Below are 26,755 nucleotides of genomic sequence, written 5' to 3'. Positions count from 1 at the left end.
TCAATTCTTATTTTGAGTAAAAAATTATCAAAGTCCTCGTGTGAGATCGAAGGGACTTCAGCGCATTTTTGTGTGGCAGATCAGTGTTTTATTAGCCAATATTGACTCCACCATCAATAAGATCTTGCCGAAAGCTACCACGTTCACTTTGTCGGTACCATTTTCTCACTTACCGTGCACTCGCAATTCGCGTTTGAAGTTTTGACTCCACCATCAGTAAGATCTCGTCGGGGGTTACCACATTCCCTTTGTCGATACACAGTTCCGACGTCCCGTTCATTCGTAATTCACATTTTGGTAGATTTCGCTAAAATCCCGGCATAAAATCGTATTCAACTTTTGGGTACTTCACATAGCTCGACCTTCTATTAGTGACACGAGAAAGAGAGACCGCGATTCGCGCTGTAAGAAACTTTTGGGCGCCCAAAGTCGACTACCCCTCGAAGCGCGCCGCGCAAAAGGTGGTTTATTTCGCCCCTAGGAAAAAAAAACAAAATTCCGCCACGCAGGAGTTGTGCGCGTTGACAAGATCTTCCCGACGACACCAATTTGAAAACAATCGGAGAAAAACTGTAGAAGAAGATAGATAAAAACTGAAAAATCTCCAGGTTAGTATAATACGCTCGGGGATGGCGTCCAGATGTCGTCGACTCCAAATCTTGTAGCCCCATCCCTAACGTTCTTAATTACACGGCCCCGATAGTTACATGTACACTCCTTGTCTTTTTACAAGCGTTTTTCTACGGGCGCGCATTTACTGCCAGCCAGCCAGCCAGCCAGCCAGCCAGCCAAAGTGAGATTAAAAGCTACTTTTTACAAAAAAAAATTTTGCAAAAATGCGCTAAAAATTCCAAACAAGTACATCGCTGCTAACATTTTTAGCGCATTTTTAAGAATTAAAAAAAATGTGCTATTGTTTGTCAGTCCGTCCGTCCGGACCCACTTTTTGCAGTAGGTGGCCTATACCTTGAAGGTGTGCAAGACGGCCATCAAATTTCGCTGTCTAAAAGGCCCCCCCCCCTACCAATTATTTCCTGAGATGCTGCTTTTGAAAGTAAAACGTGCATAATTTTTACATACGACAACCAATTGGTCTCAGATTTTACATACGCATGCCTTTAGTGGTGCCAAGTTCAACTTTAGAAAATGGGGGGGGGGGGGCATGTTCTACCCTTCATGGTATTCTAATGAAAGGTCTCATCGAAATAAATTGGTTTGTACAAACTATAACTTTACGTCCGCACTGTATAATCAAGGGCTATATAACAACTATTTTCTGGAAATGATGCTGTAATTCTCTTCGCCTGTATTTTTTTCTAGACCATTTGAGGTGGTCTCGAAGAGAACCCCCGTTGAAACTTCCCCAGTATCTCACTTGTGCAGGGTGGGTAATGATAAATATTATATAGAGGTAGGTAGGTATTGAAGTGTCAAAATGTATTTACCTACCTATGCGTTAGTTAGGGTATGCACGTATCTTTCATGAAGACTTTTTGAAAAACAAGATATGCTTATATGAAATATGATTTTTGTGAGAATGAGCACCACATTCTGAACCTGATTTGGTCGAAGGATTTTTGAATCCTGTTTTATAGTAGGTAAGTAGGTATGTAAAAGATACTCTGATTTACAGTATATTCATAAATTCATTTAATAATGACCACTGGTGGTAGACAAAATAATATGACGACAGCTACGACACAAATTTAAGAGTAGTGTGTGGGAGTTTTGGTTGAGGTTTTGTTGGGTGTTGTTTCAGGCCATGTTTCAGTCTTTCAGAGACCACCGATTGTGATGCGTGTAGACTTTTTTGCACAGTGAGCGTGTGTGCATAATATCCACATTTGGCCATATGGGATCATAGAACACGACGCTGTATGGTAGGTACAGTACAACAATCAAACAAAGCATGTAGCTATTAAAAATCAGCGTCTTTTTTCCAAATCAAGCAGATCTAAAAATAATGAGATATCCCTGAAAGATGATTAAAAATCGTGTAAGAGTTGCCATTTATCTAAAGAATAATTTTCACCCCTCCGAAGGCGCCATCCCATTGTAAGAACAACCTACGTCACAGTCAGTGGCGCCACTAACATCTGCAGGGATCCATATAGTTCAACTACCTTTAAAAACTCGATTTGAATGGTCCCTTTTGGACTTTTAAAGGTGACATGAGACTGATCCCTGGTGCCGTTCTTCATTACTTCCTTTTTTTCAACTTACAAATCTGAATATAAAAGTATTAAAATCTGCATGCACAACGCACCTACAGCAGGTGCGCATAAATAATTAACCAGTGGCGTCGATACCAACGCAATTCGGCCGTTGCAGGGCATACTAGGCTCTCAAATGAAAATAATGGAATGTAGAACACGTTAAATATAGCATGTAAACGTAGGTAATTCATATCAGCACGAAAACCACAAACCGTAATCACTCAGATATCACACATAGCATAGTCTTCCACCACTTGCATCAGTACAAACAATTAAAAAACTAACAAATTTTATTTGAGAAATATGTAATCAATGCATGTGATACTTTTCTAAATACTTAACAAAATTGTTTAAAATTTTTGAAAGTATTCTACAGCACTCCTGCTTTACATACAACAATTTAAAGTTATTTTCGTTAATACTTAGGAACGGCATTGTATTGAAGTCGTCAATTTCGTCGATGAGATCCTCAAAACTGTCACTCATCACCTGTGATTCCCTCAGATGCAAGTCAGCTTTGCACCAAAGCACCAGCACCTTCAGCAAATCCCCCCTTCGCACTTCATGTAGGTACTTGTTGAAAATATTTCGAGCTTCTGCACTTTCCAAAACGTTCTTCATGCGATCGCTCAGGTGGTCAATTTCTTTCTTGGAGAAAGTCTTCGGGTTACATTGCTGAAGACATGAATACGCCATGAAAATCTAGAAAATGAAGTTTCGATTAGTCAAAAATTATGGCAGGCTACGATTAAGCGTTCGCACCTGCCCCATTTCGAATGGGGGTTGCATTAGTCACGGTTTTGCGAATCGATAATTGAGCATTGATAAAACAAAGACGTGTACAGCGTTTTCCCACCAGAACGTGTATTGAGGTGTTAGTATTGACTTTCTCAAAAAGCGTGTTTATTTATAAATGGCAAGTACACAACCCCTTAATGCTAAAAATAAGTCGATTACTCACGAATCCTCTATAAATCCATACGATTTAATGAAGCGAATAAGAAATGTTTCAGAGCGCCGCCATATTAAACAGGAACTTACCTTTGTTGACTTGTGTATTGGCACGTGACACTTCCCCCAATCGGACGGTAAGGAAGGTAAATTCAAACGAAAATAATGAGATGCACTCGTTCAGGAATTTCGATGAATTTTGTAATTATTGAATTTTTCGGGAAATAACGCCGTCGCGGTGCGCATCGTCGTGGAATGTTGTGAATCAACTGGCGCGCGCGCGGGTCTCCTTTGATTATATTTTTGGCACGTGGGAACGTTTCTTGAGGTATAAGCCAAACGTTAATGATTGTGGGAAACACCTGGCCCTTTATTGTTCGGTGTCAGTGACGCTTGAAAAACAAGTATTCGTGCGGTAAATTGCATATCTTTCTAACGTGCCTATTCTGCCTACGAGTGGTCCAGCAACGAAATAAAACCAGTTTTTAAAAAAATTGATATTTGAGTTTTAATCACCGCTATGTGGGTAGTATAGCGAACAAATCTATATACTTACATATAACATAAAAGCAAAATAGGGGTAGCATCCCTCAATCAAAAGACTACCTTCACTAAAATTACCAACTGGAATACACCAAATAAAAATAAAAGGCAGCGTTCTAGGGAAAACTAAGAAAGAGAGTGAGAAAAAAGGGGACGGATAAAGTGAAAGGCATAGGAAACAATCTAAAAACATAGGTATCTACTTGACAAAGGTTTACCACAGAAAAATAAACCCTTAGTAGAGATAACACAAAAAACAAGGTAAGATTATCGAAAAATGGGAATGAAGAAAGGAAAACGAAAATTTTCAGAGTTCCAAGAAAATGTTTTCATTAGAGATTGACACTGAAAAGGGAAACTTTTAGAACCACACACAAAGGATATGCAATTTAAACCAAATGGCTCGCCAAATGGCAATAGAGAATCGGACGAGACTCCAAAATATGATACATAACAATAAAAGGTATAATAAAAAAGGGGGGGGGGATTGGATTATAGTATGAGGATCAAATAGATTATAGAGTGGATACTGAAAATCCAGGAATATACGCAGAAAAGATCTTTCAAATCCACAGCCTCTACAAGATAATTAATATGCGCACCATAGCAATATGATACTGATTTGAGAGAGATACAACCCTGTCAGCGAAGAGCCACCTTTACCTTTAGAAATTTCAAATTAAGCATTACAAAGTGGAGGTATTTGCGGAAGATATAGACGAAAAAGAGATTGTGCCATATAACTTGACATAGTGCAACATAACGACGCCATCGTGTCGCGTGGGACAGAAAACGGAATGTTCGGAAGAATATCGGGTACCTATGAGTCGAGCTAAATTGGTTTGACAAAAGATTGAACTCCTCCTTGAAAATAATCGACGTAACGTACACAGATCCGCGACTTACGTGTCGCTAGCCCGACGCTTATGGAATTTGAGTTGAAATTTGCACAAAGCATGTAGCTATAATTACTAGTATCTATCAAAGTATCAGATTTAGTACCTACCCGTAATATTCCATAAGTTTCGGACCAGCGACATCGGCCTAGTTCAATAAAGTTGCAATGAAGCCAATTTCAGACTAGGTTTTCATGGAGGGAGTTTTCTGTTATTACAAAATAATACGGGAAAGTTTTATTTTAAAGTTGAAACATAACTTCAGTGGATGGATATATTTGAGAACCACTAATCGTAATTACAATCGCTTACCTGCTGATTCAATGGCAAAGCAATCTGTTATATTGCGCTACCGTTTGATTTTAAATACAGTACTTTATGTGGAATAAGCTGCTCAAACCTGTTATACATTTCCTCAGCAGGTTTGTCGGTATTTTTCCACGATAATGACAGTTATAAATTATAATGATATTTGTACTATAGGCCGAACATAAGGTGAACGCAATGATGTAAGTAAAGTGCAAGATGCCACTATTTTTTATTGAAAGACGTATGTCTGAGATAATTCGTGCCCACAGTAAGAGTTCTCACCTTTTTCTAAGGGGTTGGGGGGTCATAAATGATATTAAAGTAATAAAGGTAGGTATATTAGCTTGCTCCGGCGATTGATGGTTGACATAAAAGTGTATAAATATATAAAATTTAAAAAATCTGCATCGATCCGGAGTAGAACCCGGGCCACCCGCGGGGCAGCTACAACAATTATTAGACGAACGACGACGACGGCTAGCATCTTAACAGACATGATGGATGACGCCTCGATAACGTTTAACAATGTTTGCCACACTGTCCCCTCTCAAAACATAAGTAACGGTTGTATGTTGTATCGGTGACACTCATTCTGTCACTCTCACGTTATTTTTATGGCGCTACTTGCACGATGATCGCTTCGTGCACCTCCCATTTTCTCTAATAAGAAGCAGGTAACGGTCTTACGACATGATTCTGGAGTTTCCTTAGGGTTAAAACAACAAATCAATATTTGCAGCCATGTACCTTGAAATACTGCTTCCACCACAATCCGCACGATGCGCCAGTCCCCCGAGATACATTCACGTTTTTCGCTATTCAGTGAGTCAGCGCGTACTGCATATCTGCTACAAATTTCTTTTACCAGGACGTCTGCAACAGTTGACGCTTCTTGCTTGGTGGGAGAGGGGAGGGGATATGCTTCTGTCCTTTTCTTGAAGTAATCCATGGCCATTATGACGTATTTGTTTCGAGAAGCCGTCTCTAGGAAGGGGTCATTATAATGCCTCATTTGTGCTTTTCTTTCCTACCAGTCTGATGGTTGTGGCCTGCATCATTCCTTCGCATCTTTTTGTAATTTACTCAGTACAATCGTTCCCGCACCTTAACCAGGGTTTTCGTCACTCCTAAAAGATGTCCTCCTCTGTCTACAACTCTCTTTAGAAGACCATCTTCTAACCATAACGAGTCTCACTGAGTCTCTAGAGCAGTTTAGTGAAGTTACAAGATTGGAAGAACGATAAATCTTTTTCGGGTGACGAGGGTCATATTTGATGAATCGAATAATAGAACGTATTGGACAGCAAGAACAGAGTCATGGGAAACTATAGCCGTAGTCGAATCAAAATTTTACTTTCGCTAGTGTAGTCATTCGAATTATTGATTCTTCTTGAGTATTTATTACAATGTTAATATCCGATTGCCTCAGTGTCAGACGTTAGCATTGCTTACGCAATATTTTAAGTGCCGCGCAATTCACTACCCCTTTTATTTGTTTGTTGTGTTGTTTTCTGTTACAGAACCAACCCTTTTAAGCTCACAAGGTTGCGACCCGAAGGTAGTTTAGATTTTTCGGCGTTTTTTTAGCGTTTGATTACATACTGGTTTTCGATACAATTGAAATGTAATTATTACAGTTACTTGATATTCACTGAACGACTATAGCTCCGTTATTTTCTGCGAAAACCTTTTTTGACATTAATACTTTCTCCGACTACGTGTTGAACCTCTTTTTACTAAAAATTAATTTAAATTTAAACATTGACATCGCAGATCTATACATATACTACAGTGTCCTATTTGTAATATTTTTGAGATCATTTTATTAAATCACCCTCGATTATTGTGTATATTCTATCTCTCTCAAGTATTTTATTTCTTTAACTCTGGGAACAGAGTCTTGTTTCTCACTTTTGGCCTAATTTTATATTCAAAGCTTTTGGTAAGTATTCTTTCCTCTCTTTTGAAAGTGACTAGAAGATTACATGGCGCCTATCCGGTTTACTATTATTACATTTCCCTTTTTTCATTATTTTCGCTAGTGTACTATATCAGAACCCCGATATTCACCCCGACCCAACTTTACTTTGCTTGAGCTTACCGTGTAGTTATATCTCAAGGTAATTTTGTTACATTTGGCTCAAAACGAACGTAACAATTCTCTCCATGGCTCTACTACCCACCGATAGCGTAGGATTACAACACCTACTGTTCTCCATAGCCATGGCGTATAGGTGCCCCAGGCCCTATTGTTCACAGTACACCCATACACTATAGGACTACAACACCTACTGTTTGCCCGTAGCCGTAGGTCCTCCAGGTCCTATTGTTCAACTTGTTGAGTATCCATTCTCTCAGGGAAGCTCGAAATGGGATAAATGATAATTCGGAACAAAGATCACAAAACCTTCCCCAGAAATTTCATTTATTATACAAAGATATAAATACTTAATGATTGTTTATATCTTTGTATAATAAATGAAATTTATGGGGAAGGTTTCGTGATCTTTGTTCCGGATTCCCATATTGTTCAGCCATAGCGTAGGGTTACTACTAGCCGTGCTACAGTTGCATTTGACATCTGGGGCTGTTGGCGTCACAGTTCTGCCAATGTAAGTCGCTGACACGAACCTTCATGGCCCTCACCCGTTACTCCAAAGAGTGACCGCAAGCACTGGCGCAACGTGCTGTTACCAGAAACATCACCTCACATGTTAATACAACCCCCAAAAGTGTATCGGATAAAAACATCACATAAGGGGAATTTTATAAGAAGATTCCCTCTTATGTGATGGTTTATGGTTTTGTCTGTTCGTCCGCTTGTTCCTCGTCTAACTCAAGAACGAAAATAGAACTAAAAGTCGTGTTTCCGAATGCGAGCGGATTTTAGTACTTATGTTCGAGCGATGCACAAAAAATTCCCTACCGAAAATTGTACTTATGCGATTCTCCGTACGCAGGCGCCATTTGGGCATGCTACGCCACTGTTTTGTCACCATAGCGTAGGTAGATGATCCAAATTCGTAGTACGAGTATATTCCCTTACTTTGTACTACGCGCCTTCTTTATTTTCCCGTGACGTTACGTCAAGCAAAAATAAGTTGTTGCACAGAATGCAGAGTTCTCATCTGGTTGCTAGGGCCTATCACGCTGTAATCCCTCCGCAACGTTTCGGCCAATATACCAATTTCCAATTTCTTCAATGAGCGTTCTTCACCTTTATCAGATGTTTAAATCTGTGCCTTTATACAGGGAAAACCTACCTTGCAAATAAATGGACACATTTTAAATTTTATTTAAAAATAAAGATGCCAATTGCACAGTACAAAATTATTCGCTAGTGAATTTAGGAGGACGTTTTTCAATAAATGCGGTCATGCCTTCCAATCGATCCTTAGTCGCAAACGTTCCGTGGAATGTTCTCTTTTCGAAATGTAAACCTTCGGCGAGCGTAGTTTCAAATGCGGTATTAACGGACTCTTTGGCGAGAGCGACAGCAATGGGCGAATTGGCGGCGATCTTTTCGGCCAGCTTTACAGTTTCCGGTAACAGTTGATCGGGGGGGAATATTTTCGAGACGAGACCCATTTTCTCGGCTTCTTGCGCGGTCACTTGATTACCTACAGAAGGTTGGGTTGGGATTTTTTTCGCGACTGTAAATTGGACTTTACCTGTAAGGACGATTTCCATCGCCTTTGACTTTCCAACTGCTCTGGTTAAACGCTGAGTACCGCCGGCGCCGGGAATCGTTCCGATCAAAATTTCCGGTTGACCAAATTTGGCCTTTTCGCCCGCGTAGATAATGTCGCACATCATGGCTACCTCGCAACCTCCTCCTAACTGATGGAACGATTATTATTGTCTACAGTGGGAGGACAAGCACTTACCGCATATCCATTAACAGCGGCGATTACTGGCTTTTTCACGTTCGCAATTTGATCCCAGCCACTCAACAGATTTTTGGTGATGCACTTGGCATAGGTCACATTCTGCATTTCCTTAATATCGGCTCCAGCCGCAAACGCCTTCTCGTTTCCGGTGATGATGATCGCGCCAATGTTGTCATCGGCATCGAACATTTCCAATGCTTCTAGGACTTCCTTCATCAACCCATTGCACAGGGCATTTAAAGCTTTGGGCCTGTTCAATGTTACCAAACCAATATTCTTTTGGGCACCGGCCTTATCTACTTTGATGTACTCATATTGGGTTGCTGGAATGAAAATAAAATTTAATTGAAGACTCCCAAAAATATTAAGAATCTCTACAATCTTGTGAATCCCCGAAAACGACCATGAATTCCAAAAAACCCAAGAATTTTCGGAAAATATTGTCAATTTAATGATTACTCATTACGCTAACCATTCGTACTTTAAGTAATGCGTCATAGGAAGGCCCAAATGTTCCTTTAAATCTTATCAGAGTTCAGTCCCGCGCTTGAAGAGACAAAATTTCAGTAAATCGCGTGCCTTCTTATCTTAATACCACCAGAGCCATATAAGAACGCCAACATTTCTCGTCGAAAAGTCGCTGCCTTTATGCCTGCGCCGGGTTGCATCGACAGCACCAAATCAACGAAAGAAAGTACTTCCGGTGTAAAAGGAAGCAGAAGAAAGACTTTAGCACACGGAAGATCGTCGACCAATCGTAAGCTAAGCCACGACTCCAATTAGATATCCTCGCGGGACAATTTCTCATTTACGTACACCAGATCTGCGGAATGGAACAACAGGTTCTTTAAATCCGATTATTTGTGACCGGTTAGCGCATCTAGATAATTCAAAAAATCAATAATCGCAGAAACCTCGAAAATTACAAAATTCTTCAGTTTCCTAAGAAACTTAATTATCTTCTACATTTTGCATTAGTTCTGCGTAGCGCAGTTGGTTTATCCACACTCTTAGCACCCATTGACACGAAGTATATGGGAAACAGTATGTATAGGTTCGAACCTTGATCTCTACCGGGTTTTTTAGAGATCCAGCAGCGACCAATCTTAGAATAAAGCGGCACGTCTCCAACAGCGACTGGAAACGGATTGAGAGACATTCGACGACCGTGTCATGGAGCATGGGCGAGTGCCCCCCAACGGCGACTGGAAACGAGAAGGGAGGTAGATGCGCAGCAACAGCGCTATAGAGCGGATGGAAGACCCAACCAATAGAAATTAAGAATTTGTCAGAACCAATGGGAACGAAGGACGGAACCAATAGAAATTCGAGGATTCTCAAAAGATGGCGGAGATTGATAGGAGTAGAGTGGGGGCCCAAGGTGGCTCCTATACTACCGCTATGGATTTGTTTTTGTGTGGCTGCCACCGAAATTTCATGATTATTCCGCAAATATGATAGTAACCGCGCCGTGTATCGCTCGTGCCTAATTAAATCAGCTTGACCTCACACCTATTGGAGAAGGTTGATATTGCTGTCTCTTTTCGTTCGCGAGTTAGACGAGGGAACAGACGGACGGACAAAACCATTAAATAAGGAAATTTTTTTTCTTTCGAAAAATTCCTCTAAAAACTATCTGAAGATAAAATATTTTGTTTGATATTGTTTCAACGAATCAAGTCTCAAAGTCGCTTTCGAAGTACACCATCAAACTGGTAAGAAGAGAAAGCTCTAAAAAAACAAATGGTTAAATTAGTAAGAATTCAACCAAAAAAGAGGCAAACGAAACCAATCAATCATCATTTGCCGAAGTGATACATGGAATTTTGTTCGAAAAGTTTATGAATGGATACGTTGCTTAATTACCACCATAATAAGCACTTATTCTTCAATTGAACAAGTCGTACCGTAATATAGTTGAAAACGACCTTCATTATCGTGTCCCCCCTTTTAGACATTAATTATCAATTATCATGTATCATTGTAATTTTTTCGCACGGAATAATGTACAAAACGGTTTGTAAGATTCACTTACTTTTTGTAACTGTTGTAATTAATTGAGGAATTCAATTCAATTCAACAACAATTTGGTCACTTTCTGAACACAAGAACAGTTTTTATATATTGAATAAGGTCTACAATTTGTTTAAGCAAATACAGAAAATAATGGATTGGTATAAAAGGAAATTTGTTTTGTGAAAGAGTACATTTTCCAAAAACTTGGAAAAACACAAAATAATTCAAAAATCGTTGCCTCAATTTGCGTACATTCAAAAAATCAATCAAATCTAAGACAACATAACTGGAACTCGTATAAATCAGATCATTAGCTGAAAATAATGTTGCGAACATTCAGAAACTTATCCGTAACAATTGAACACAATGACTTGACCCCTCATTTATGATAAATTTTATTCAGGATCAAATAAACCCATAAAAGGGTTTAAAAAAGCGGCAGAGCACCTCGGTGTGACCCCACGGAGACATTGGATTTGACCCATTTTCAATTGGATTGTTACATGTGGTATATACTGTGCAAAGTTTGAACCGAATAGAGGCGTGACCCTACGGGGTCATTGGTTTGACACATTTTCAAAAGACTTGTTACATATGGCATATAAGTCTACTGTGCAAATTTTCACTCGAATAGGTTCAAGCGTTTGGCAGGGACAGAGAAGCGTGACCCCACGGGGTCATTGGATTTGACCCATTTTCAATAGGCTTATTACATGTGGCATATAGGTCAACTGTGCAAAGTTTGAACTAAATAGGTTCAAGTGTTTGGCAGAGACAGAGGGACGTGACGTGACCCCAAGGGGTAATTGAATTTGACCCCTTTTCAATAGGGTTATTACTTGTGGCATATAGGTGCAAAGTTTGAACCAAATCGTTCCAAGCGTTTGACAGTTATCGTGTTCACGGACAGACGGACACCATCGACTCCCCTATAAAGCTTCCATCGCTTTGCTCTGCCGATTAATAAAGAGATGATAAGGACAAGCATAGGTAATGGGAATGTGATAAATTCTTTCTTTTTCTTCAATAAATTAACTCTAGTTGACATACTCCGCCTTAAGTCATCGAATGAAAATGGGAGAAATCAGATGACATTTTGAGTAAATTCACGACAAATATATAAAGATATTCCGAAGAAATTCTAAGGGAAAATGGGGAAATTTGAAGGAGGGAAATTATAGGAAATCAGTGATAGAACTGACAGGAAATAAAGGAAACATTCTAAGAGATATTGTGACCGAAACGCTTTGGACACCCCCATATACGGAAATAATTCTCAATCCCCTGAAAATACAGAAGTGCTCATATCCTCCAAGTTCTACGACCAGCTTGACGACCAGCGACATATTTCTTTACTTACATATCAGGGTTATACGTTGACTGTAAACAATAATCAGTGGCGTGCATAATGTTTTAATAATTTTTAATCTGTATAGTCTATTTGGATCAAGATCAACTTTCTGTTTCTATTAATTTCACGTTCCCACCTACTCTACTGAACCTCTCATTTAAACAAAACAAAATTAAAAAATCTTATACTTAAGAGGGTTCCAAGAACTAAGTCATTAGGATAGATTTATATTTAATTATATTATTAGTAACGCAGTTATTTGATTTCTTCACAGAAAATTAACCTCTAAATTAAGTTATTTAAATAATTACATTTAGATTAGCAGTTGAATGTCACTGGATTTAGTACCCCCTTGTGAACGAGCAAGTTTTCCTCTTTGAAAATTTGAAATGTAAATATGGGTGTCGCATGCGATTAGTGGAGGAATGCTGCTCTATTTATTCGGAATACCTACCTACCTAATGTTTATATTAAAGTGATAAAAATAATAAAACTGGATTTCGAGGAGTGTAGTGTAGAATTTACTTAGCGACAAGAATTTGCATCGACGAAGCACCGGACCCGAGGACGAAGACGACTCTGATAAAAGCATTTATGCTACGATAGGGAGAGGGACCGGCCCGCGGTTAATACCAGTCATCCAAGTATATTCGCAAAAACAAATTTTTAAATAGGATGACCCAGGAACATCTTGAGATGGTTTTGGGAATTTCTTCTAATTTGGAGCCAATTTTCGACGCTGTAATTAATGAACAGTCGAAATTTGATTTGTCACACTAACCCCGGACATCGAAACAATAATTTTGTACTCTTACAATAAATCCTCTTTGGCCCGCTTAAATGTTGTCATTATTTTATGTGGCCCTCTTTTAAATTTATGTCCCCATCCCTGTGCTACGACTACAGCATAATTCTAGCCCGGCCCTGACCACCGAAATTTTCCATAACTGCACTGAAGATAGTGTTTTTATTCGGTAATTGTCAATAAAATAGATTTGGGCGAACTTTGATCAGCAGGGCACATGACATGACACATTGAATTGAAGGCCAGGTGGCCACTAATTCCCTAACTTTACAATTTTAGGGGGTTAAGTACGCACCTGCGGGTGAACTAAATAATCTCGCCTGGTTGGTGAAGCTCGAACCCGAACGGGCAACCACGTTGGCTTGCACTTTTCCGTAAACAAATCTAGCGAGACTTCTCGTAGCCATTATTGTCGACGATGAACTGGGGAGGCTGCCGCCTTGAACTGCGTATTTATAGTAACCGTGTTTCGAGAGAACGCAAGTGATAAAACGATGTGGACATAGTGAAATCTAAATTCGTGTTGCTTATCACTTTAATCTATTTTTAACTACATACTTTTTATTAAATACCATCGAAAATAAAGTTGCAAAGGTTACGCTGCAAGCCAGTGGAGTTACAAATTGCACCGTTTGCCTATAAATAACGGTAGGGCGTGTATCAAAGTTGAATAGGCAACACATATTACACGTCTATTGAGTGCAACGGTCGCCTCAATTATTTGAGATCTTGGGAGTAATTGAGGACAGTGTCTATTGTTAAAAGATCTTAAATACTCGTAAGGAGGTTTTAAAAAAAGGTTACAAGCTCTAAGGATTACCAAAAGACCGTAGAGACTATACAGAAATCATGGAATGAATACATTTACTGGATTCCCTCCCTTAATGACAGTTCTCTGTATCACAGGTCCTAGCGCTCCAGAGACTTGTTACTACTAGCATAGTGTATTCTTTACACTAAGCTACTAGACCGCGCATAGCTCAAGTTGTACGTTATCAACATGGTACCCACCGAACTCGTAAAGGCAATAACTTTCGCGCTCCAATCTTCACTATTTGTTTTTGCTGGGATTATATCGCTGCCCTGGGCTAGTTTTTCAGTATTTTTTAAAATTTCTTTGCTGAATCGAAAGCGCACACTTTCTACACACATAATGTTCTCAGAAAAGTGTATAAACGGTAATAATGAAATAAAACAACCGATGCGCAAAGTAGTATCTAGTGTAAATTTTCGTATAAGGTATTTTTTATCGGATAGTTACATCTAGGTATAGTTATGTAAAAATGGAATGGAAAAGCAGAAAAGCACCAGAATATTTTGAGAAACAATCTTTGCGATAGTGTAACAGAGATATGAATTTGTTTATTCGGCGTCTTTGTTGTACGTCGCGCAGAAATCTCCAAGGATATAATATGTTTGTAGCACTTCAAGATCAGATATTTAATCAAGACTCTTTAAATAATCATGTCCTCCAGTTAATGAACTTAATACTGAAGGTATTCTTTACAATACGTATTCATTACGAAAATAAGAAAATAAACGTATAGTAGATGTGAGAATTAGACATTTGTACAACAAACTAGTATTGTTTAAAAGCCAATAAACATTTTTATGTCGATAAGCACATTTCATTTTACCATTGAATAAAATTTTTATGCAATGATTCTAGTTATATTCACTGGTTATATGTAGGATCTTGCTACACTGGTCGCGCTTTGCCTTTACGTGTATGATGTGTTGCCTAAACATGTTGGCAACACTCTTTTATAACCGTTGTGAAAAGAGCGGGCGATTTCCAGTTTATAGGCGAATGGGATTGTATGGGCGGTCTAAAGCAGGCCTTCCACGTGCATTTATTTCATCGAACTTGGAACAGAATGTTGAAACACCACTTCCACGTTCGCACATGGTTCGTACAAACTTGGCGAGCAAATACAGGTACAATTGTTCACGCGAAAACAACGATATGCATTTTCGGTTCCTCATATACTATAATGCGTAAATCTATCTCATTAATGTCTTAACTCCAGGAGCGACAACCACATCCACGCTCGCGCTCAGCATCGCTCCGCGCCAAGAATTCAGGATTGGCAAAACTCTTCGCTCCGCACCAAGAACGGCGCAAACTTTGCGCGATGACCACTTCCACGTTCGAGCTTGATCTGTTTGTAGGAGTGTACACGCCAAGTTCGATGAAATGAATGCACGTGGAAGGCCTGCTTAAGTATAACAAGTCTTCTCTGTAGCGCTCTTCCTCCACTGAATATACCTGGTTGCGGCAAATGATTACTAATGTGATATTTTATAAGAGCGGCGCAGCATATGATTATTGATCTCCCTGTATCTATTTTGTGAGTAGCTTTTTCCGACATTCCGTTCTCGAGAATTCGCATTTATGGTTTGAACTCGATCAACTAATGCGCCTGGTACCCATCAACAATTTCCTTTTGTAAGTTCTTAAGAAAAGTGCTCGCTACGACGCTACCCTGGTTTCCTGTAAAAAATTCTCCCCCAACGCAGAAAGGTCTCCTGAATTTACATTTGTTGTAAGGTGTGTTGCCTAAGAGTGTGTCATCACAAATCGACTAATGGTGCAATGTAACAATTCGCCTTAAAAGGTTCCACACTGTATATACAACTTACGACAATGCACACATTTTTGAGAGTTGGCAACCACGCAATTTTTAGGAGGGGGAAAGCGTTTTGCGCCATCTGTAGAAAGCACGAACGTGTACACAGATATACGTTGTAACCAATGAATAAAGGTTGTAACCGTGGGGTTACGTTGGGCATCTTGTCTTGAATGGCGGTTGTGAACGCGTCGCTCCATAAATGTTTGTTGTTATTTTGTGTTATTTAATGCAGGTAGTAATTTTTGCATTTCTTTATATCGTATTTGTGTTTTGTATGCCGCATTTTATATTTTCTGTGTGTTTCAATCTTTGTTTTTGAAATTTATTTGGTTTAACCGCAATGTAGAATAACATGTTTAATACCGTTATCCTTTGTTTGCAATTGTTTACGTTTTTGGTGTAACGCTTGCTTAATTTATGTTTATTGATGTTGATTACTTGATCTTGTCCCTGAAGTAACATTCATATAAGTTTTGGTCATTTTATTTTAATATGTGGAAATTACCGATTCGTTTGATGTATGTACTGACTTGTTGTTTGTTACTAACATTTTTTCCGTGAATGAAGCAGTGGTAACTAAAAACTGTAGTCAAAATTGAGTTATGACACCTAATTCCGTGACTGTATTCGACATTCAACTCTCGGCTCGAAACCCCGAAACCAAGGGCGGGCTACCTATCTTGCAGGAGCAGGATTACGCAGATCAAAGCTCTTCAATTTAGTTTAGAATCTATGTGCGATAAATGAGTGGCGATTCAATAATTTCACCATACCTTGTTTTTAGTTAAATTTGCCTACAAGGCCATGTAATTTTCCATCTTGCTTTTAACAAAAGGACTTTATTGTACTAAAGATGAGTCACATCCTATGTATTTCACCCTTTCTTAGAATCTTGGTACCTGCTTACCTGACCCATAATTCCCAAAATTTGTTTTTAACTTATATGTTGCCTCTTGAAGTTTACCTGCTACTTTTTGTGGTGTTATAATTTTCTGTCACGTATTCACATCATTACAAACAATTAATTTTAGAACACAATGTGATATTAATTTGACAGCTGGTTTTTTTATTGGTAAGTTCTTTTTGTCCCAGCCTATTTCTATTTTTATTCGGTGAACCACCATTTTCAAAGTTTATTTTTGCAATGTAATTTATTTGGACTTAAATTTCCGAGCATTTACAATCAATAATAATTGCGATCATTATTAAACAAACTTTTCACAATTTTTGTGTCAAATTTGTTGTCAAATTTAAGCGGGATCTTGTTCATCATCACAAAACATGATTTCAAAAACAGGTAAAATGTAAAAGGAAGAACTGGGTAGCCAGGGTAGCTATATTTTTGGTGCAATAAAACTCTTTTGTTAAACATGACCTTAAAGGAAAATTCAACGTTTAAACCACGGAATATATGAAAATTAGTAATTCACAACTCATATGGTACATAAATTTAAAACCGAAGAGTTTCTTGTTAGTAAGGTCCCACCCCTGGGACGTGTCTCTCGTACGGGAAATGCAAGCGTTTAGATGAGCTTTGAGCTAACCAGATGAATTTTATTATATTGAAATAGAGGAAGAGCGCAGCTGAAAGAGTAGAGGGGGAAGAATGGAGTGGGAACAGCGCTGGTGGAAGAGTACAACGGGAAGAGTTCAAGAAGAAAAGGGCATCGGAAGAGTGCAGAGGAAAGAGTGAAGCGGGAAGAGCGCAACGGGAAGAATGCAGCGGTGAGGAGTGCAGGGGGTACAGTACAACACATTTTATAGAGATTGACTGCGCGTGGCAAGGCTAAGCGCGGATACTGCAGATTTATTTATTTATTTATTGTCTCTCTTGTGACCAATTTCGATTACTTATTTGAATCGCCCAAACTACATCTATAAAACTGGTTCAAATTTTTGATTTTGGATTAATGTTCTATACCATTGTTTATTCATTATTATAAATAAAGTCTACACTTAAAAAAAGGACAGTTTAAATCAGCTGTTCGCACTACTCTCAATGCTGCCACAAAACACTTTGTGAATGCTGCACCAAAAATCAGGACTGATGAGAGCGTGTTCCGCGTACTATTGTCCTTAGTTATGAGAAATTCAAAAGAGCGTGCTCCCTCAAAGGAAGAAATTGGAAATAACTTTCTATATACAGCTCTGTGGAAATAACGTACTCTGAGCGTGCTACAATCGAATAAAAGAACAAGAAGAAGCATTTGGAGACAGAGCTGGGATAGTTACTTGTAAAATGGAACTAGTTACAAGTTACTAGTTACTTTTTAGAAAGTTTCTAAATAAATTAAATTACTTTTAAAAAGTAACTTAGTTTCTTCTAAGTTACATTTTGTATAAATGAAAAGGACACATAACAATTTTTTTATTCTCAAAAATACAAAATAACAGAATATTTCTATTCGATTTCTATAGTAAAAATGCCAGTAGAAAAAAATATTTATCTTGGAGAGAGCGCTATAGCCGTTTTTGTCTTTAATAACACTAAATTTTCAAAATTGCTGTCTGAAAGGTTGTTTCTTCTTGGCGAATCGATAAATGTTGCAAACGAAAACATGCGTTCTACTGGCGCTGAAGATTGAAAAGGGGTATTAACTGACTCACTAGTCACGTGCCACGTAACTACGTTTTGTAACTCAAGTTACTTTCCTGAAGTAACAGTTACAAGGTACTTCGTAAAAGTAACTAGTTCCAAGATACTTTTAAGTTATTTAAAAAAAGAACTAGTTACTTAAGTAACTAATGACCGTTTGCACCGACAAATTTAAGTGGAGCTTAGCAAAATCCATGGCAACGATTATTGAGACAATGGTTGCCATGGATTTTAAGCTACGCTTAAGCTAATCTCAGCTTAACTTTGTCGGTGCAAACGGGCATTAGATACTTAAGGAACTTAAATAGGTACTAATTACTCCCAGCTTTGTTTGGAGATGCCGAACGTACCCTGCGAGGTTTGTACTACTACGCTAGTGCAGAGTGCTCCGAGTTCGTGTTTTTTGCGCTTTTCTACTTGGGTACACCGCAGTTTCAATAATCGAAAAGTTTGTGATGTCTCGTGTAAGCAGTGCAATACTTCCGTGTAAAACGCTCTTTACTAATACCAATACAATAGTTAGGCAACCAACATTACGTAGAAATATTGGTATGGCGCGTGTGATGTTTGCGTTATAAATTCCGCAATTTCATAATACAATAATAGTAAACAATGTATTATTTACGAATGTTTTGTGTTTAGTGTAAAAACTGTGGGGCACTTTTCATCATAACAGAATGACTAGTACGGAACAGATAGGTTTAAACAAGACATGGGAATTGTCTTTGTATGAACTGCATCGAACCCCCCAAGATGCGATTGTTGACAATACCGAAATTGCGGTCTCTCCCAGAAGCTTACACAGTGAATTAATGTGCCCGATATGTTTAGATATGCTGAAGAAGACTATGACCACCAAGGAATGCCTGCATCGTTTCTGCTCGGACTGTATAATCACCGCTTTGCGGTCGGGCAACAAGGAGTGCCCGACGTGTCGTAAGAAATTAGTCTCGAAACGGTCATTAAGACCCGATCCGAACTTTGATTTGCTTATATCTAAGATATATCCTAGTCGCGACGAATACGAGGCGCATCAAGAACGCGTGCTGGCCAAGCTGAATAAAAGTCACTCGCAAGCCGCCCTTGTCAACTCGATCACGGAGGGAATTAAGCTTCAAAGTCAAAACAGGCCAAATAGATCTAGGAAAAATAATGATGAGCAAAGGGAGCCCACCGGTGAACCGAGACCGGCCCCTGAAAATGTTGAAAACCCTGTAAGTATTTCTGTTGCTGTGTGTTCATCACGTGGGATTTTTACTGAATTCCATTCAACTTGTAAATGTACTGCTTGTCACAATAATTGGGGCCAACCTGACCGTTATGGTTCAAGCTTAGCTATACTTTTTATTGTATTCCTTCAAATTAAGAATTTGATACATTTTTCTCAAACATTTCTTAAACTCAAATTGGTAAAAATGCGAATATCTATCATTCCATTCACTTTTTTTACATTTCTTAAAGTGGACATATTATACAGGTTGTCCACCTAGGAACTGACAATTAGTCAACTATTATATGAGAAACTAATCCAAATAGATTTTTTAAAATTACGAACATTACGAACGATTTTAGAATTATTTGAATTTGGGGTAATAAAGATGTACTGGGTGACCGAGTGGGTGACCCAAGAAGACTGTTCCTCGGCCATATCTCGGGAACCGTTTGTCGTATGACTTAGGTGTAAAAAAAATTATTGGGTAAATCCGAGGGTAGAATCGCTGGAAAATATTTTCAAGTTCTAAAAATGACCAACAGAGGGCGTAACTGCTCGCGTAACTGCCATCTTAAATTTTAAAATTGCATTTTCTTTCAATTTCGCATAATAAACTAAACATTCTTTTTTCATATTTTTAAAGAGAACCAGTTTATCTATCATTTTCGTAAAAACAAAAACTCAGTTATTTCAAAAATAAAGATTGTGTAGGGCGTTCAATTGTTTTTGCAATAATCTGCTTTAACTTCTTAACCGTTTGACCGATTTTAACAAATTTGGTATGGTTGAAAAGAGCCGTTCTTTGGGCAATAAGAATATAGATAATTTAGTTGTATCCTTCTCCGCCAGGGGGATAGTTTTGACCGAGGTTTTGACACTGTGATCCAAAAACCTAAAATATTAAAAAAAAATCAAATGGAATGATATGACTTTTTCTTTATGAAAAAGTAGCCAAATAAAATCCAAAGAGGCCAGTGAAAACCGTTATTCAAAATCTCGTTCCTAACCTCAAATATTGGGAAAATTAGATTAATTAATTAATTAATTAATAAAAATGCTTAAATTGTATCTTAAATTTACTTTTGACGTATTTTCGGTATTTGTAGATGGCGCGAAGGAAAGGACCCTACACTTTTAGGTAGGCCTTGGAAAATTAAACAAATGAAACACGATACATTATAAAATAATATCAGCCGTAATTTGTAAATTATTCTGCTGTGTTTACATTCAGAAAGTGCATTTTTTTGAATTTGTAATCTTTTCTAAAATGCCGATTTCTAACCAAGAAGCATTTAATATGCTGGCCGCGATGGTTCGTGGTTGATTCGGATAACGCAAATAGAAGATGCGGGCAGCGATGGTCGCATTTTGAAAACACTCAAAATATATCGCCAGCACATGAAATGCTTCTTGGTTTGAAATCGGCACATCTGGTGGTCATTTTTAGAGCTTGAAAATATTTTCTAGTGACTCTTCATAACACTGATTTACCCTATAATTTTTATTACCTCTAAGTCATACGACGAACGGTTCCCGATATATGGCCGAGGAACAGTTTTATTGGATCACCCGGTACATACCTACGCCTTACACAATATGAAAACAACGCTATTACACCAAACACTCGACCAAACACTAAAATAAAAATAACATACAGGGTGTCCCAAATTATAGGATGACCATTGGAATTTCTGAAAGCCTAACAGATACATTTTCCCTTTTAGTTTTTTGTGACTAGATATTTGAAGAGATTTTTGAAAACAAATGACACTTTTTCATTGCAAATTTTTTATCGAAACTCGACGTTCCTTTTTTTTTGGGGCTTTTTTGGAGCCATCATTAACGTTATTTTTAATCTACCTTTTGCAATTGTACCAGTATATTTATAGGTTTATAGATTTATAGGTTTATATCTATCATTTCCAAGAAACACTCTAACTTTCGTAATTATGAACCGATTTGGACCAAACTTGAAGCGGACTAGAAGGGTTGGTGTAACTCATCAGTATATCGGTTAAGTCGAGGGTTAAGTTCGCGAATCAGCCTCAGAATCCGCCATATTCTAACAAAATGGCGGACACTTTCATATGTTAATGCGGTTAAAGAAATCTACCTACACCTGATTGGCCGAGCCGATTTTTAGCGCATTTTTGAAAAAAATACGCTATTATATTCGTCATTGCTGGCAGGCCGGCTGTCCGCGTTAGATCTCCACAACTACAATAGCTAGAGACTTCAAATTTTCACTAAAAGCTTTCTGCTATAGTGTAGATGTGCAGGCACTACTCTATTTTGAGTTAGATTACTTGTGAAATCGATAATTGAAGAAAATAATTTCGATATGGGTTTCGGAGGTGCTATAATTTTACCGTTAGATAGCGCTACCAGTATAAAAACTTATTATTTACTTTGTGATTTGTTTTACAAAATGAAGACGTACCGTCAATTGAAATTAAATAAAATTAATTATTTAACGCAGCCAAAATACTCGTGAGATCGATAATTTTAAACTTCGCTAATAAAATACTGACCTGCATTACCAAAAATGCGCTTTAATCATGCATATGCTGATTTACAACTTGTTTAAAATACGGATCTGCATTTTTTATTTTATATTCTGAAAATTCTCAGCAATCAGCATGGTTACTAAATGCTAACACCATTACATTGACAATAAAACAAAATTTATACAAAAATATAAGGTGACTATCCAACAAAAGCATAGTTATGTGCAGCGCTGTAGCCAAGCATTCAATTGCAAGTGGGCAAGGAATGTTTGAGAGGGGCCAAAAATATTTCTTTTGATCACGCGAAATGTATGACTACCCAATGTAGAACTATGGCTCTAAAACAAATCGAGGTGCAGATAGAGGTGCTGGAAAATGTTTGACATTTGAATGCAAAATGAGGAGAGCATTAACGATGTTGAAACCGAGGTCGAAACTGACACCTGTTCTGACAATTGCGAGGACAATTGGGAAGCCGAGTGTGCGTACATGTAAGCTCGCAAGTAAGTGATAAATAATAAGTACTTAACTGTTATAAATCACTATATAAGTTGTAATTTAGGTTCTCGTCTATAGTGTTAATTCGTGTGAACTTTATTATTTTTGAAACTTTTTTGTGTTATTTGAATTTTTTTCCAATTTTTTGAATCACTTGAAACTTATGAATATAATACTACAGAATTTTAAAAAAATTAATATTGATTAATAGCATTAAAAGACTTTTTTTAAATTAAAAAACTTTTAAAATCAATAATTAATTGTACCTCAATAAATCATGTGAGCAATTAATTAATTAAAAATTAGAAAAATTTAAAATTAATCAAATTGAGTCATATTAGTTGATCGAAGATGAAAAATCTTCTTTTTGAGAGATATGCTCAAAGAGAATCAACAAAATTTCACTCAACCAATCTTCAAAAAATCCCAACTGCAAAACTTCGTTCTTTATTTAGAATAAGAATAAAATTGTCAAGAACGTTTTTAGATAATTTTTCAAGAAAGAGACCCTGTCATGAAAATTGGTGACTTAGTACCTTGCCTAGTACAGTGTAATAATATTTCGCAGTGTTTGAGTTGTTAGACTGGAGCTTGGAATGGAGTAATTTTTCTATGATCCTATGAATTTGTCTAAAAAATTTATTTATTCAAAATGATTAAAAAAAATTTTTGAAACTTGCATTTTTTAATCATTTGAACCTTTTCTTAATTTTTTAAAAAATGTATTTTAAATTTTTTTATCACGTGAACCTTTAACACTAAAAAATTAAAAAAAAATCAATATTGATTAAAAAGTATTTAGAAAAAAATAAAAAATTAGAAAACCTTTTTGAAATTGTTTGTATTTGTTTGAATCATTTTAATCCTTTTTTATTTTTTTTCATTTTTTGAATTTTTTGTATCACTTAACTTCTTTTAATATCATCCCTGATGTGTTTTTAATTTTAAAAGAGAATTTAATATACTTTTTAGATTAAAATATACAGTATGTTCCATTTAAAAAAATGGGGTTAGGTCCGCTAATTGTGTATTTATGTTAAAAACGGCGGATTATTTAATCATTCTAAACTAAAAGTGAACAATGGAAGCCCTTTCAATTTTGTAATAAAAAATAAATATTATAAAATGGCGATCCTTCGGGCGATCCCTAAGCGGGGACTAAAGACGGAAGTCGTCAGAATTTCATGAATTTTGCTATGTAAGCTGCAGATGACGCTTTTTTCCATCGATACCAAATTGATAAGTCGAAATTGGAATTATTTTTTCGCGCCCACGATTACGTGGGTGCCATCTTGGTGTAACAATTTATGAGAAGTTTGTCGTTAGTTCGATCGTTCCATGTCTTATGACTGCAGAGAAGATAATTAAGACATTTTTAGGCACAGTGTTTTGGGAAAAAATGTATACTTCTAACCAATAAATAAGCGTGTATTCATTGTTTAATTTTAGTTTTGTTTATGAAGTTATCAGGCTGGAATTTGGAATGGAGTAATTTTTCCTCGAATTTTTCTATGACGCAATGAGTTTGTTAAAAAATTAAAAAATCACTATTGATTCAAAATGATTTAAATTTGTATTTAAAACTTTTATTTTTTTTCAAATGTTTTTTAATCACTTGAACCTTATGAATATAACACTAAAAAATCAAAAAAAATCAATATTGATTAAAAGGAGCTCGAAAATGAGTTTAAAAAAAAATTAAAAATTGAACAACCTTTTTGAAAATGTTGTATTTGTTAATCATTTGACCCTTTTATTATTTTTTTTGAAATCTTTTTGAATCTCTCTTTTTGAAACCGCTATACAACTACCCTTATTCATCGTCGTAGGAGGTTGAAATTTTGCATGTGACGTGTTTGTGGAGTTTATAGCGTGTATGTAAATTTTGGAACATAGCTGATCATTCCTAGCGGTTTTTAAAATTATTTTTGACGAAGACTAGATTTCATACTGTAGACTTTACTAGATAGGGTATACATCCATCCATTCGACCAAGTTAATGTAATCTTATTTAGAAGTAAGGGTTACAATGAGAAGGGCAGGTAGACGGTAGTACATTCGAATACATTGAAATACTCCAAGATGCTAGGCTATAACCGAGGTAGATTCCTATTCTTAAGAGAAGTACCTTTTAAACAGAAGTAGCACCATGGAAAGTACGGGCGGTACATTAGGGTGCATTGATTCAGTACGTTGAGGTATACTCCTAATGGTTGCCAAACCACATAGAACTGAACCAGGGGATGAGGTCTAATTTTTGCAAAAAAACATGCGTTATAAACTGCCGAGTACAATGACAAATCTCGTTGAGTAAACCTATTGTTCTCTTTTAAACTAAAGGGGTACAATTGGGGGAAATGCGATACATTGAAAGTACTCCAAAGTACATTGCTTGTTAAACCTCAAAAGAATTGAACCGGGGCGATAGTCAAGTTTGTCCCCACCGTACCTTTTTGATTAAAGAGATGCATTGAAAAGTAAAGGCGGTACATTGAAAGTAAAATGGAACTGTGTCAATGGCCAACTTGATGAAGACTGTTTCTGCATTGTCTCTTAATGATTGAATTTCAGCCAACTGTCGCGCCACCTGTTATAATACCACCTACTGTACCAAACGCGAATCCAATCGTTAATACCGCGACACCGCCCCCGGTTGCACCACTCATAGTCCCTCCAGTGACCATCGCGCCAAGTATTTCCACCCCTAGGCTACCGAGCCCTACACCTCAGTCCGGCCGAAGCACCCCGTCGCAACCACCGAGCCCGGTATCGTCGAACGTCAGTTCCATCAGTAAATCTCTAGGCAAACGTCCCAAAAGCAACATGACATCCGAACGAAGCGAGGAGAGCGAATCGAGCGAACGGACAGAACAGACGGACACCGAAGGGGAAGGACCCTCAGAACCGACGACTCTCAACGAAATCGAGTTAGTTTTCAAACCTCACCCGACCGAAATGGCCGGCGACAACCACCTCGTAAAGGCCTTAAAGGAGAACTCCATCAGATACATCAAGACGACCGCAAACGCGACCGTCGACCACCTACATAAATATCTCGCGATGCGTTTAACCATCGATCTGGATTCCCAGCTGTCTCAGACGCACAACCTCCTCAATTTTTGTATTTACATTTCGCCTACGACAGGCCAGTACGTCCAGCTGAACGGTAATCAAACTCTCGGACAGGTTAACGACAGATATTGGAAAGTGAATAAACCTTTAGAAATGTATTACTCGTGGAAGAAAACATAGGGAATAGGGAAGGGGGTTAAGTAGGCCCCCTTGTGCATTTTTTATTTGGAAGGTATGTCAAATTGTAATTTCTATACTCAGCTTTGGATTTGATTAATTTTATTTTTAGAACTGTATATCTATATCTTAAGTGATGTATTTACATAATGGTGTATGTAATAATTAATAACATAATTGACTTTTTCTTTTGTGTATTACTGTTATCTACATAGTGTGGCAAAATTAAACGACCATACCTTCAGGGCCAATTTTTGTGTGGCAAAAAAAATGCGTAGATATACTTATCTATAGTAAAACAATTGACATTTCAATTAAATATAGAAGCACAGATTAACATAGTACAGATATATTATGTCATGCAAAATATTTGGAGGGAAATGTATGCTAATTCCACAATGCAACATAAACCCGTTTATACGCACCCCATTTTATGTTATTGTACTACTTTTTTCATATATCTACATTTCGGACAATAAATGCCCTATACTTCATTAGCGTTCCAATAGCCATTTCTGCACAATCTGCTCTTGAAATGAATCTGAATTTATAGTCATGTTGTTAACTATGGTTACTTTTGCAAGGTTTCTTTTAAGTTTACACCTTAGGCATTTAAATGGCTCTAAAATCTGGAAAGATATATCTGGGACAAGACCATGTTCTGCCCCACCTGGCCACCCCCTGACTACAAGCTTGCTACGACCGGCCCCTACTTGACCGCAGAGGGCGTCAAGCGAAGGGAGGAAAAACCAACTTATTAAATTGCGAGAGAAAAGCATCCCGCAATAAATTACAAAGGTGCCAAAAGCTTCCACGTCTATCTGCTAGATGGCGCGTTTTCTCATTCGTGCCCGCCAGACACGCATGCGCATCCAAACTGTCCACTAGTCCCGGCAGTTACGCAACGGAAAACAGAAGATGCGATTCCGGAAGTACCCGCCATCGCCTTCTGGCAGTTGGCGATCGAAACCGGATTCTAAGCCAACAGCTAGTATCCATATCATTTTGAGCCTATACCAAAGAGTGACTAATAATATACTGACCAAATCAGAGCGTAGAAGCATTGTTTAAAAGAAGTTACC

General features: G+C 37.7%; 3 protein-coding genes across 5 annotated transcripts; 1 reads left to right on the top strand and 2 right to left on the bottom strand.

Moving 5' to 3' along the window:
- Positions 1 to 2,488: 2,488 nt before the first annotated feature.
- LOC116178713 lies at positions 2,489 to 3,495 on the bottom strand. Of its 3 annotated transcripts, none has more exons than XM_031498291.1 (2): positions 2,979 to 3,115; positions 2,489 to 2,918 (listed from the first exon to the last, which is right to left on the bottom strand). In XM_031498291.1, the coding sequence occupies exons 1-2, from the start codon at positions 3,003 to 3,005 to the stop codon at positions 2,526 to 2,528; spliced, it is 420 nt and encodes a 139-aa protein (XP_031354151.1). In that variant the 5' UTR covers positions 3,006 to 3,115; the 3' UTR covers positions 2,489 to 2,525. The 3 variants fall into 3 exon arrangements, 1 of the variants encoding a protein (XP_031354151.1); XR_004146890.1 differs by lacking the exon at positions 2,979 to 3,115 and adding an exon at positions 3,258 to 3,495 and having other exon boundaries at positions 2,803 to 2,918; XR_004146891.1 differs by lacking the exon at positions 2,979 to 3,115 and adding an exon at positions 3,178 to 3,268 and having other exon boundaries at positions 2,803 to 2,918.
- A 4,699-nt stretch (positions 3,496 to 8,194) lies between these two features.
- LOC116178873 (enoyl-CoA hydratase, mitochondrial) lies at positions 8,195 to 13,458 on the bottom strand. The gene is made up of 4 exons (XM_031498506.1): positions 13,273 to 13,458; positions 8,803 to 9,128; positions 8,587 to 8,755; positions 8,195 to 8,535 (listed from the first exon to the last, which is right to left on the bottom strand). The coding sequence occupies exons 1-4, from the start codon at positions 13,382 to 13,384 to the stop codon at positions 8,246 to 8,248; spliced, it is 897 nt and encodes a 298-aa protein (XP_031354366.1). The 5' UTR covers positions 13,385 to 13,458; the 3' UTR covers positions 8,195 to 8,245.
- A 5,298-nt stretch (positions 13,459 to 18,756) lies between these two features.
- On the top strand, positions 18,757 to 25,919 carry LOC116178877 (E3 ubiquitin-protein ligase RING1). Its single transcript, XM_031498509.1, has 2 exons — positions 18,757 to 19,420; positions 24,996 to 25,919. The coding sequence occupies exons 1-2, from the start codon at positions 18,884 to 18,886 to the stop codon at positions 25,674 to 25,676; spliced, it is 1,218 nt and encodes a 405-aa protein (XP_031354369.1). The 5' UTR covers positions 18,757 to 18,883; the 3' UTR covers positions 25,677 to 25,919.
- Positions 25,920 to 26,755: the final 836 nt, after the last annotated feature.

The sequence above is a fragment of the Photinus pyralis genome, unplaced genomic scaffold, assembly GCF_008802855.1.
Source record: "Photinus pyralis isolate 1611_PpyrPB1 unplaced genomic scaffold, Ppyr1.3 Ppyr1.4_LG8, whole genome shotgun sequence".
NCBI lineage: Eukaryota > Metazoa > Arthropoda > Insecta > Coleoptera > Lampyridae > Photinus > Photinus pyralis.
Note: the sequence above shows the minus strand (reverse complement) of the source record. Positions and strands in the feature narration are given on the sequence as shown.